Source organism: Aulostomus chinensis, chromosome 17 (assembly GCF_037954235.1).
Source record: "Aulostomus chinensis isolate RoL2024-O1b breed Wild chromosome 17, RoL_Achi_v1.0, whole genome shotgun sequence".
In the NCBI taxonomy this organism is placed as follows: domain Eukaryota; kingdom Metazoa; phylum Chordata; class Actinopteri; order Syngnathiformes; family Aulostomidae; genus Aulostomus; species Aulostomus chinensis.
The window spans coordinates 5,588,706-5,601,100 of NC_141336.1; the positions used below are offsets into that span (position 1 = coordinate 5,588,706).

Sequence of the window (12,395 nt, forward strand, 5' to 3'; positions counted from 1 at the left end):
TATTGTGATTTTAACTCAAAGTACCAGACTGAAAATGAGCTCAGTGAATTACAAATGATGTTAACACTTAAAATTGTATTTGTGTAAGACAATATATCGATTGTCTAATTTCAGTTGAACTTTTTTAACTGAACGTGTTCTTCCTTGGCCCATACTTAATGGTTTGTGGAATTCAACCTGGTAGTTTTTGAGAGAGCAGACAAAACAAAAAAGAAAAGCAAAACCAATCACATGAAACAGATGCAGACAGGAAACAACTTTGGAATATATGTGTTAATGTGTAAATAATAACACATGCGCATACAGACTGGCTAACAAACAAGGCATCAAACAATATCACAGCTAATCTGCATGTATTCTGTATTCTGATATTCAAAAATTAATGATCTAGACATGCTAATTTCACATAAGGAGGTTAGACAATTAGCACTTCCATACTTTGGAGTCACACGAGCAGCGTTTCAGAGCGTCTGCATATTAATGAGCAGGTTTTTTTGTGTTCGTACCTGGGTAATGTCTGGTGTAGGTGACGAGCGCTCCACCGTCATCAGTGGTGCTCCAGATCTGCTCAGCACATCCTCCTCCATACGGACGATTTTGATGTGGCCCTGCTCCTCTTCCTTCTGACGAAAAGAATCCAGTTAGCTGAGCAAAGCAGGTTCACATGCTCATGAGAGCCAATGACAATGGACATTTCCAGGCCTGGAAAAGTATATAAAGTATTAAGTACTGTATCTGGGGTTAAGTTCATCTCTTTTGACCAATGTTTAGTTATTTTATTACGAGTTTATATTTCATCAAACCATGACGCTAGTCAATAATTTTATTTAAATATGCTCTGGTAAATTTCGTCATCGATTTCTCTATTTTTCACGTGAAATGAGATGATTCAGATTATTAAATTTTCTCACACGAGTGAAAAAGTCACAATAATCACAGAAAGGGAAGAAACCCTGGTCATCTAGTTCAGTATTTCTGAGTACTTCTATGCTGGGGACACCACCAGAAAAATTAAATTCATAATTTCTAAAGCAAAAAAATCATTCATTAATATTTATACCATATCTTTTATATTCTAATCTATGCTTTTAAATAAACAATATTTTTTAATAAAATGTCAATATCATGTTCATATATACATTTATCTTTCCTAGAAATACATATAGTAAGAAAAAGGAAGACAACTTTTCAACCTCAAACTACAGATCACAAACAAAAGCAGGATCTCAAGTAGTCACAAGTCACATATTTAAAGTAAAAGCTCAGCAGACACTTTTCACCGAGCACCTCACTCACCTCGGCTCCCTCCAGTAGAAACATGGTCTGCTGAGCTGACGGAGCTTTGGTTTGGATCGGTGTCGGAGGCTGCTGGATGAACAGAGCCGGGACTTTCTGCAATGACAGTGAAGCAGGAAGGTGGTGGGGTTCATTTCTAGTTTACCGGCTGACTAATCAATTGACTGACTGACTGACCTTCTCCAGCTCTAACAGCAATTTCTGGAGTTGATCTACTACAGCAAAGACAGTCAGAGTTTCCTCTGCCTTCTCCGGAAGACAAAGTCCTGGTTTACATTTCTGGATTTCAGCTACGGTCCTCCTCATGCACTGGATCTTTTGCTCAACCATCTGTACAAAGAACAGAGGGACACAAAAACATGCAGGATGATTATACGTTACCTCTTTCAGTTGACCATGATTTTAAATTGACCATACAGACAAACATGTGGACATAAAATAACCTTAAGAGCTTCTTCTCTGGGGCTGGGGAAAGTCTCCGGAGACGATAGAAAGGCCTTGATATCACCAACATCTTTCTCCATCTTCCTAACTTCATCCTCAATGGCCTCCACCTCCTACAAAGACAGAAACAAATGAATGTATTTCGAGAAAGCTACATGAATACGTGTCCAGTACCAGAACGGCAGGAATGGATGTGAGACTCACGGCAGTCGCATGCTCCAGCATAGACAGAGGAGACGTGAAACTGTCTTGAACAGTGGCCACTCGGTTGTCGGCTTCCACCAGCTGTTCCTGGAGAGCTGTGACATCACAAACCTGTGACATTTCTTCCAGGACTGAACGGAAACCCTGCAGGGTAGTTCTGATCTGCGCCGAGTCATTCAGCACGGTCTGTCACACAAGATCACAAAACAGGTGATTTTACTGCAGGATCCATCAGGAGAACACCAGTACAAGTAGAGCACCTACAACTTCACCTCGATACTTTACTATAACTGTTTAGAGTTGACTTGGGTGTCACTGGGGGCCTCATATCTAAGATCATTTTTTTGGGACTTTTCAGATGCCTTTCTCAAGCATTCAAACACCACAAATCCGGCAGCACTTATCTAACCCCACAAAATAGTGAATATTAACTGAAGTAAAATTTCAGTTTCAGTCTTTTTTTTTAATATACTTATCACCACTTTCCCCAGCAAATTCATTTGGTTCCTTATGCCTTCAGAAAATTAACAAGAAGGTACGCATAATATATGTACTCGTACACTGTCTAACTCACCGTATAATATTCATTTGTGACATTTCAGCACTAAACCTCCACTAGGGAAAACAGGTTTAAATCACAAATCTGTAAAATAAATCAGCCAATCCACTGAGAAACTTTTGGTGAAATGTCTGAAACCTCGTATCATGCATGTTGATGTAAAAGTGCTTGAAGAGCAAGGTATCATGGTAGGGCTCTGGGTGGGGGGTCTGACCTGCAGGGCGTTGACGTGGCTTCTCAGACATTTGGCCGTGGTGTATGTGCAGGGCGCCGCCAGCCACGAGTGGGCCTCTGTTATCCAGCTTTTAGAGCTGTTGATCATCTCCTGATGCTCCTGGAGCCATGTGTGGATCTGAAGCAGAAGAACACATTGATGAAAATATTTGGTTTGAACCCAAACATCCTATGCCACCATTTAATGTAACATAGAACACCTATGTTGCATTCCAAATGCCGGAACATTAGAAATATGTTGGATTCAACAGTATTCTTACTTTTGAGTTTAAAAAAAGATGGTTATATCAAAATCCAAGAAAAGTGCCACTCTCAGCGTTCCTGACCTTAGAGAGGAGGGTGGTCCTCTGCTCCGCCTGCTTGGCCAGGTGGCTGTGGAGCTGCTGCACCTCTACCAGCCTCTCAGTGAGGGCCAGCGCCTCCTCTGGCTTCTCCAGGTCATGCATGTCGCCCTCCAGTGCCGCCAGACACGAGTGCCACAGATCCAGCTCATCCCACACATTCTGCACACAAGCATGTGTGAAGAATTAATGTGTACATCCATCATTTACATCATCTGAAGAATGCCGAATTATACTAGCACAACAACAACTAAATGAAAAATGTATTATTTAATAGTTTCAAAGCCGTTTTGTCAACCAGTGAGACAAAACCAAAGTACAGAATACTTTATTGTTGTAAACATAACAAAAGACATTGTATATTTGCAGAAAAGGACTTCACTGTATGTGAATAAATTAATGCTCATGCAGTTGTGTCAATTTACTGAGAACTTGTGAGCTCTGGGGAAAATATTAACAAACCATCCAAACTTTTTATTTATTGGATATTGAACAAAAATACCTCACAACGATCAAACACAGACATGGTGTCCAAATGACTCAACAGGAAAACTCATTTAGACACAAAAACTGGAGGCTTTTACATATTCACAGGACCAACTGAATCTGTTCTCCAACTCTGGCTCTAAATCACCAGAATACCCACCTTCTGAGTGAACTTGGCTTCAGCCAAAGAGGGACTCCTGTGTTCCAGTCTTTTCTGGACTGACATCAGACCAGTTTGGATCTCGGACAGCTTTGCTCCGAGCCTGTGGACGGGACCGCTCCTCTCCACTGCCTCTCCCACCTGGCCATCCAATCAGGCACAAAGACACCAACCAATGTTTGTGTTGAACATCACCATGGCGAATGAATAGCCTGTCATTTTTACTGTGTAAGATGATGCCTTGCATGGGGAGCAACTTTCTTCACATCAGTAATAAATATGCATAGACATGTATTCACAAGGTTGTTTTTTTTTCCCTTTTTCATTTTCTTTTAGTTATTTCCTAACCAAATGAAGGTAGTTTCAAAGTTTAAGAGCAGCGATAACTGAATGATAACGGCCACTTTAGATTTATAACATCCTTGACAGCATTCAGGCACACAAACGCCGACTCAACCGTTCCGTTATTATCCTGATTAAAGCACCAATACATGCAAATAATTCACCTTTCAGCAACTCACTAAGTATCACCCTTTAGGTTTGGTAGTCAAATCAAAGTGTTTGTAGATTACTGAGAATACAGCTGAGTGAAGAAGACCTGGATTATTCCAGATGATGCAATTGTGTAAAAGTTTGTGTAAACAGAGCTTTTAGACAGTTTTACTGTTCTGAGTCGCATTCTTCCTCAGCTTTAAGCTAAATATACATTGCTGGCAATTTCTGCATTCTGGAGTCCCAAAGAAGTGATGCAGGAGGGAAAAAAACATCTTTCTGAGCTCAAGACACATCTTTGTCAGTACTTTAAAAGCTAAACACACTCCATAGGTGTGGTTTGTCTTCAAAATTACAGAGAAACAAAGTCTCAGAGAGCCACGTTAAAACCAAAACCACTGATTACCTTCACCTCCACCTGCTGCAGTGCCTGTTTGACCTCCTGCAGCTGGCCTTCAATCTCGACTGGAGGGGTGTCTGAGAACTTCATCTTCAGGCCCTCCATGATGCGCTGGAGCGATGCCCTCCGGAGACACAGCTGACTGTGGACCTTCTGAAACCGGGAGATGAGAGACGTGTAAATGAACAGGGGCAAAACAAGATCAAGTCCGAGGAATCGTTTTCTGCAGCAATTACATGTTTTGTTGAAGAATGCCCCTAAAGTCTTTTAGGCTGTTTCAAATCGTGACAATTCCCTTTGATAGATGATCTCAGCTACATCTCTCACAGAACAAAGATGTCCTCCTGAGCAATCTGCCCTCCAGGGTCCACATTCCCACAGAATGAACTTTCTCACAGACAAACATATCACTTTTCAAGCAAAGACACCTAAGTGATAACCAAGAGGAAGCTGGCTCAGTCTTAATCCGCCCGATGCTGCACGAAAGAGGAGGGCGCATCACTGGAGGTACTTGTGTGTGTGTGTGTGGATGTGTGTGTGTGAGGGAGAGGGAGGGTGGGAGAGACAAAGGATGGGGAAGACAAGAGGGGCGACAGCCTATTAGAGAGAGAGAGAGGGAGAGAGCGCGAGAGAGAGAGAGAGAGAGAGTTGGATATGGAACATGTTTTTGTCTGCCTTCATTTAAGATGTTGTGTGAGACAAACTGTTTCAGGGAGTGAGAATGATGCTTGAATCTGGCTTTTGTGTGAATGTTGAAGAGACATTTATGAAAGGACAATGAATGAACACTTTGAGAGGATATTTTGCAATGGACCTTCTCTGTTCCCACTTGTGTCATTGAGTTGAAGCTATTTTTTCCCTCCTATGTTACTTCTTTTAGACTACAGAGCGCAGAAAGAACCAGAAAGTCTTGGGGCAGCCAAACTGATAAAAAAAAAACCTTTACAAACTACAAACTGTAATATAACCTTTAACTTGTTCACATGTGAATGACAACTTTAAATGTTTATATGTGCGCAGCAAATGGAATGTAAAAGGGCACAGAAAGGTGGCAGGGAAAAGTTTGAGAAACATTTTTGCAGAGTGATTTTTAGTAACTGAGGGCATTAAAGAAGAGTAGACATTTTTCAAGCACATTTACAAAAGGAGAGTATTTTTTTAAAAGTATTTTTGGACAACATTTGAGATTGAGGTTATAAACTGAAGGAGCAGTTAATCTGATGAAATTCCTTGCTTTCATCATCTCTCAAACTTTTTTTACAACGTTTTTCTTAAATCCTTGTGGTAGTTTCATCTTTTATTTGATTGCCAGTTAATCTAGTTATCTATAAATGGTTGATCTTCTGGTTCCATTTGATTTGTCTAGTTGTGTGAAGCACTTTCTAATGTAAAATTAAAATTATAAGCAGTTTTTGATTGAATTAAACAAAGTGTGTTTAACGTTGTGTGTGTTATAGGTTGTGGAAGCCACCTGGAAGATCCACTTACAGCAGGGAACAAAAGGTGTCCTCCAGTGCAAGAGGAGGGGTGAGGATGGCGGGGAGGTGTGTGTGTGTGTGTGTGTGTGTGTGTGTGTGTGTGTGTGTGTGTGTGTGTGTGTGTGTGTGTGTGTGTGTGTGTGTGTGTGTGTGTGTGTGTGTGCACACGCACATGCAAGCATGCGCACAGAGAGAGACAAGTGGGCTTGATGGGGAGATGTTGGTCTCTGCTCAGGTTTCAGGACAAAGAGCAGAGTGATTCTCGGGTTCAGAGGGTTGATAGGAGTGAACTAACAACCTCTCGGCGTGACGCCAGCAGGCCAACGGTTGGATTCAGACGTTACACAGCTACAACAGCTCCTTTCTATCTGTCTGTCCACATTCAGAAAGTATGTTTTGTAAAGATTTGATAAGACTACTTGAGTCTAACAAACACTGATATTTCTGTGTAACAATACTTTTTTTTGTTCATATCGGTGTGTGGCTGTTGAGACACCTGTGCAGAACAGTGGCCACAGACTTTAAGATCACAAATAATGTCAACAGAGAACGGCTCAAATTTAAGGAGAAATATCAAGGCGAACTCTATTCAGAAACCAAGCATTGTAAAAGTTGTTTGCTTGTCGTCTTGTGGAAAGTCGTGACAAAAAAATCAATCCATGTTTTGCAAATCAGCGACATCATCTGCGTCATTTTGACCCGTTTATTGCAATTACAGCTCAGTAAAACTCAAGCTACTTCAGTCATCCAGACTCGGCTCCTGGAGAAGGCTGTGGTCATTTTTTGTCTTCTGTCTTCTGATAATTTTACAGACCATAACAGGATTTCCAATGTTATAGCACAGCAAGATGGTTATTTTGATCATGATTGATGACAGACAGAAATGATGCCATGTTTTTGGATACAAATGCATCTTTGTGTTGAGATGTTGAAATTAGAGAGTCACTGGCTATTGACAGGCAGGCTGGAGCCTATCCCAGTGGCTTTCAGACGAGAGGCGGTGTTCACCCTGGACAGGTCGCCAGTCCATCACAGGGCCAACACATAGAGACAACCATTCACACTCACGTTCATACCTACGGTCAACATAGAGTATTCAATTAGCCTAGTCTGCATTTGCATGTCTTTGGACTATGGGAGGAAGCTGGAGAACCAGAGAGAACCCACGCACGCACAGGGAGAACATGGAGACTCACACAGAAAAATTCCGTGCACAAGATGGGGCTCGAACCCGGAACCTTTTTGCTGTGAGTTGATGCTAACCACTGCGCCGACCCACATGGGTCAATACCCTAATATACGCTTTTCAGACCAACCAATTTAAGGGTTCAGAAGGTTCATTCCTGACTTTAATTGGCCTGCAGATGCCCCCTGTTTAAACCAAATGTTAACCCACCTGTAGCTCCTGCGTGCTGCCGCTCTGCTCCATCTCTGACAGAAGGCTTTCAGCGTTCACCAGCCACACCCCAGCACCCTGCAGCTCCTCCCGCACCTTATCTCTCTCCTCCAGCTCCAGCTTTGCTGCCTCCAAACCCAGCCTGCTCTTCTTCTTCACGCTGTGAAAACCCATAAATGCATTCAAGCAATTATGAAAAAGTTAGTAAGATGGAAAAAAAATTATACTGGAACATCAAAGAATTTCACAGATTTTTATCAGAAACATCTCACCTGCTGTATCTGCCCTGCATTGCTTGGACTTCCTGACAGAGTGGAGTGGGCGGAGCCTTCTCCAGGTGGGCAGGGACACCAAGAAGCCTTGCGATCCGCAGTTCCAATGCGGATAGAGCACGATGTTCACAGTCCAGCCGGTCCTGGTACTGTTCCCAGGACTGCTGAAGGTCCTGAATCTCCTCTGTGGATGCATTCAGCCGGGAGCCATCAGGGAGCTCCCCTTCCACCTGCTGAAGGAGAGCAGAGACTTTCTCCACCTAAGAGGAGAGACAGCAGGATGCTACATGCATTAAACAAGACGATAAATTAGTCCAACAAAGTTCATAGTGTCTATGCTCATGATCAGAGGCCTCTGACGAAGACGGGAGTTGACCATCGAAACATGTCTTGTATGACTGACAGAATACATGTCTTATAACAGAACAAACTTTAAAACTAAAACGATAAGTTGACTGCTGTTGTTAAACAGAGAAGCTCTTGTTACGTACACTGCTGGTGATGTCCCTCCATTCTACAATCTTGCATTTGCTTCGAGTTCTCAGTTCCTCTGTGCAGCGATATAGTCTTGCAATGCGTTTCCACACATCAGTCACCGCGATTTCCCTTCCTGCACGGCAGCTTTGCTCTGAGCACCACTCTGCCAGGTCCCTCAGACGTCCCCGCAAGGCCTCCACCTCCTCAGACAGAGCCTGTTCCAGAGAGCAAGAGAGTTACGCTGGTATTTCCCTTCTATTACAAATTAATTAAATACAAATAAAATCCAATACATACTCTGAGCTGCTCCTGCTGATTGATGCAGTCTGCAAGGCAGGTGACCTTCTGAGAGATTAACTGTGCAAGGCTGTCCTCTGCACTCTTCACACTCTGGCTGATCTGTTCTTTGTATTCACTATATAATTTGTGATGTTCTGCACACCTGTGAGACAAAAATTATATGGGTTATTGTACAAGAACAGCTATTAATTGTCATACAGCAGCATATGTCACTTGATCCTTCACATTGGTGTTTTAATACATTTTTTCCCTCCAAACTTTGAAATCTGTCACAAACATTTAATCTTGTATTTGTGTGCATAATCTGATCAGATATTTCTTGAATGTTCTACATCAATCAAAAACAAAATCTCATGACAAACAAGAACATCTGGGATAAATCAGACTATATAGTATATACCTGCTGAGACACTCCAGCTGCATTTGGCCCTTTGCTTTGAGCGTGGACATCCTCACCAGGAGCTGGCTAAGAACATTCTCCTGAACCTTTTGGACTTCCTGAGGTGACAGGTAAGGATGCTGGGGCAACTTGTCCTGAAGCTGCTCCATGTGAGTCTGAAAGTTGTGCTCCAGTGAATCTAAGATCTGCTGGGTCTCTTCCAGACGCTCACAGCAGGGTCCAGCTGAGCCCTGTGGTGGCAGCAGATAGACTTCGGTGTCCCTCAGGAACTGTACCACTCCTTTAACAGCCCAGGTGTAGCTTCTCAAAGACTTTCTGACCTGATTGATGTTCTCCTGAAAAACAACAGCACCTGTTCACTAAACACAGCATCAGAGCTGAACCACTAAAACAAAATCAAAACCAAAGTCTTTGACGTTTGATTGGTTTGCAGAACGCGCAAAGATGTTCTGTCACCTGGGTCATGGTTAAAAGAGGGTTGAATTGAGGGTAGCACTCATAATTTCGCAATTCAAATAATCGTCAGTAATATTCATTGCCAGCCCTAGACCCTGTCAAGTCTCAATATCTGGGACTCCCCTCAGATCAGTTAGGATTGAAAAAGTCCTTCAGATTAGCAGCAAAGCAAGTCCCTCAAGTACCTACATCTAGGTTGATTCACCCTCAGTTAAACCCTCCTTGGTCAATGCAGAAAAATGCCTCTCACCATTTGGGAGTCACATTCACTCAGGACTGTGTTCTTCAAGTCCACCAGATCTTGGGATCCTTGTTTGTTTCCTTTCTTTTGTTCGAGAACGTCCCACGCTCTCATCCGTGACTCCACAGTCTTTTTCAGAGACACAATTCTCTGGTATTGCTTATCAATCAATGCTTCATTTGGTTCCAACAGTGTCGGTTTCTGAAGTTCCTGTTGAGTCACCAAGAGAATGGCCCGAGTGACAGTCTTCTCCTCTTCGAGGTTCAGCCCCTTGAGCAGATTCCACTCGATGATGCTGAGGTTGTTGTTGATTGCCATCACATCTGTTTGAAGGCTCTCCTCATTTTGTTTTAATCTCTGTTGCTCCATGGTCAGCTGTGAAGGGTAGAGGTCAGTAGAAATCATCTGGAGTTTTAAGCTAGTTTCCTCACAAAGGCTCTTAATCAGAGGAAACTGGACAAGAAGCCTCTGACAGATCTTGTACTTCTCCTCCACCTCCCTGCTTTCTTCTTTAGTCTGGCAAACCTGCTCCTGAACACCCTCCTTGAGGTCCTCCACACACTGTCTCATGTTCAGATACCTTTCGTGATCTCTGGCCTTCAGTTGCAGGGTTATGATTTTACTCTGAATCTCAGAAATGACTGAATACAGTTCGTTCGACTTTTCTTGGGGAATCAAGGGTTGGAGAAGGTCAACTTTGGACTTATGCTCCAAAATCATGTGTTTGAAGGGTGCTAAAACTTGCAGGGATTCTGTTGTGATGGGGAACCTGTATTTGCTCAAATCTACCAACATCTGTCTCAGACTTTTCTCAATCATGACTAGGTCTTTCTTGCTTAAATCTATAGTCTGGTTAAGTTCATCAATCTCTGTTTTATCAACCTTTTCACAGCTGATAATGGTTCTTATTTCCTCCTGGAGGTCTGTAAGCTTGTCAAACAACTGGCAGTTCTCCGTGATGCTGATCTCAGAAGCAATGTCTTTACTCTTCATTGTAAGAGTCTCACAGGCAGCATCCTGTTTCTCAGCCTCAGCCAGTGTCTCCTGGATCTGACGATCTCTGCGATCAATTTCAGCAGAGCTCCTGAGCTCCTTATCTGTGCTCCTGGAGGCTTCTCTAAGCAGATGAGCCTCAACCCAGGAGTCAAGATCAGCAATTTGCTCAGACAGCTTTTCTCTGGTCTGCAGGCCTGATTCTGTCTCTCTCACGGCCTTGGCGAGTTTCTCAGTCGTGGTCTTTGAGAGTTCTTCAAGGGATTCCAGAGACAAGCGCACCACAGGCACCTCCTCAGTCTGGTCCAGCTGTGGAAGTAACTCTGTTACCTCCTCCACCAATGACTCTAATTGGCCCTGTTTGACTGTGACCTCAGACTGCAGCTTCTTCAGATCCCTGAGCTGCTGGTGAACCTCCTCAGGGAGGAGAGCTACCCTCTTGCTCTTGCCCTCAATATCACTCTCTGTCTGCTTTGCCCAGGCAAGGCCATCCCTAGTCACCATTATGATTTTCTCCATGATGGGATTACTGCTTTTCTGGATTTGGGATGATACTAGTTTCTCTGTTTGACAAAGCTGGTCTTTGACCCCCTGGAGACCCAGTTGTATCTGTTGCGTGTCCCTCTGCCATTGGCTGACAAGCAGTGGCTCTGACATTTCTAGCAAGTGTTGATATTTCTTCTGAGCAGCTTGAACCTCAGCATTTGCCATCATCAACTGCTGTGCTTTCTTGCAATTCCACTGAGACACATCTGGAGTCTGCGCCTCAAAGTCTTTACAAATTAATTCCAAATGTCCCTGAAGACATGATGCCCCTGACAGTAGACTGCTGGTCTCATGAGAATGGACATTTGTGTGATGTAATATCTTTGCAACAGATCTTTCCAGGTGTCTCCACTCCTCTTGAAAGCTCTTCAGCTCTGTTTTTGCAGTTACTTTCTGTGATTGGCTGAGGTGGGGCAACAATGTGGTGTAAGTCCCAAGCAACTCCCCAAGTATTGTCCTGTTTTCCTCTATGTCCCTTTGCAAGAAACACAGTCGCTCTGCCTCCTTGAAGCTGCTCTCTGATGGGGACCTGAAAGGAAAACAAATCTACAAATTTAGGTTGTTGCCACAATTAGGTATTAATTATAATAATACTGAGCATATACAGGGTACATTGTATAGTTAAGTGGATCCATCCATTCATACATCCATTTTCTTTCGCTTATGCCTGTTAAATGAACACGGGGGGCTGGAGCCTATCCCAGTGGCTACGGGCGAGAGGCGGGGTTCACCCTTGACAGGTCGCCAGTCCATCACAGGGCCAACACATATAGACAAACAACCATTCACATTCACAGTCACACCTATGGTCAATTTAGAGTATCAATCAGTCTAGGCAAGGCAAGGCAAGGCAATTGTATTTGTAGAGCCCGTTTTCACAAACAGTTTGTCTCAAAGGGCTTCACATGGCATCATAACAACATCTTCTGCCCTTAGACCCTCACATCGACTGAGGAAAAACTCCACAGAAAACCCTTTTAACAGGGAAAAATCTGAGAAACCTCAGGGTGAGCAACAGAGGAGGATCCCTCACCCAGGACGGACAGACGTGCAGTATATGTTGTTACAGAGAAGAAAACAGTTTACAATACAAAATGTGGGAAACATGGAAATGTTAATAACAGTTGAAGAAGGAAGCTTCTGGTCGGGGAGGCAGGGAGAGCAAGCCAGCTTGTTGGGGGACTGGATGGCTGACTGGTTCATGGGAGGGGAGCGCAGGC

General features: G+C 43.3%; 1 protein-coding gene across 1 annotated transcript in view; it reads right to left on the reverse strand.

Annotated features, from left to right (window-relative positions):
- Window positions 1–12,395, reverse strand: part of syne2b (spectrin repeat containing, nuclear envelope 2b) — a 157,292-nt gene that overhangs the window by 79,988 nt on the left and 64,909 nt on the right. Inside the window, exons 59-73 of the mRNA XM_086183457.1 lie at window positions 9,646–11,704; window positions 8,940–9,274; window positions 8,537–8,681; window positions 8,254–8,454; window positions 7,763–8,022; window positions 7,491–7,650; window positions 4,623–4,769; window positions 3,725–3,865; window positions 3,064–3,240; window positions 2,718–2,855; window positions 1,945–2,130; window positions 1,740–1,853; window positions 1,474–1,626; window positions 1,297–1,392; window positions 507–623 (exon numbers count right to left, since the gene is read on the reverse strand). Coding sequence (XP_086039583.1) covers window positions 507–623; window positions 1,297–1,392; window positions 1,474–1,626; window positions 1,740–1,853; window positions 1,945–2,130; window positions 2,718–2,855; window positions 3,064–3,240; window positions 3,725–3,865; window positions 4,623–4,769; window positions 7,491–7,650; window positions 7,763–8,022; window positions 8,254–8,454; window positions 8,537–8,681; window positions 8,940–9,274; window positions 9,646–11,704 — 4,429 coding nt within the window. The remainder of the gene's footprint in view (window positions 1–506; window positions 624–1,296; window positions 1,393–1,473; window positions 1,627–1,739; window positions 1,854–1,944; window positions 2,131–2,717; window positions 2,856–3,063; window positions 3,241–3,724; window positions 3,866–4,622; window positions 4,770–7,490; window positions 7,651–7,762; window positions 8,023–8,253; window positions 8,455–8,536; window positions 8,682–8,939; window positions 9,275–9,645; window positions 11,705–12,395) is intronic.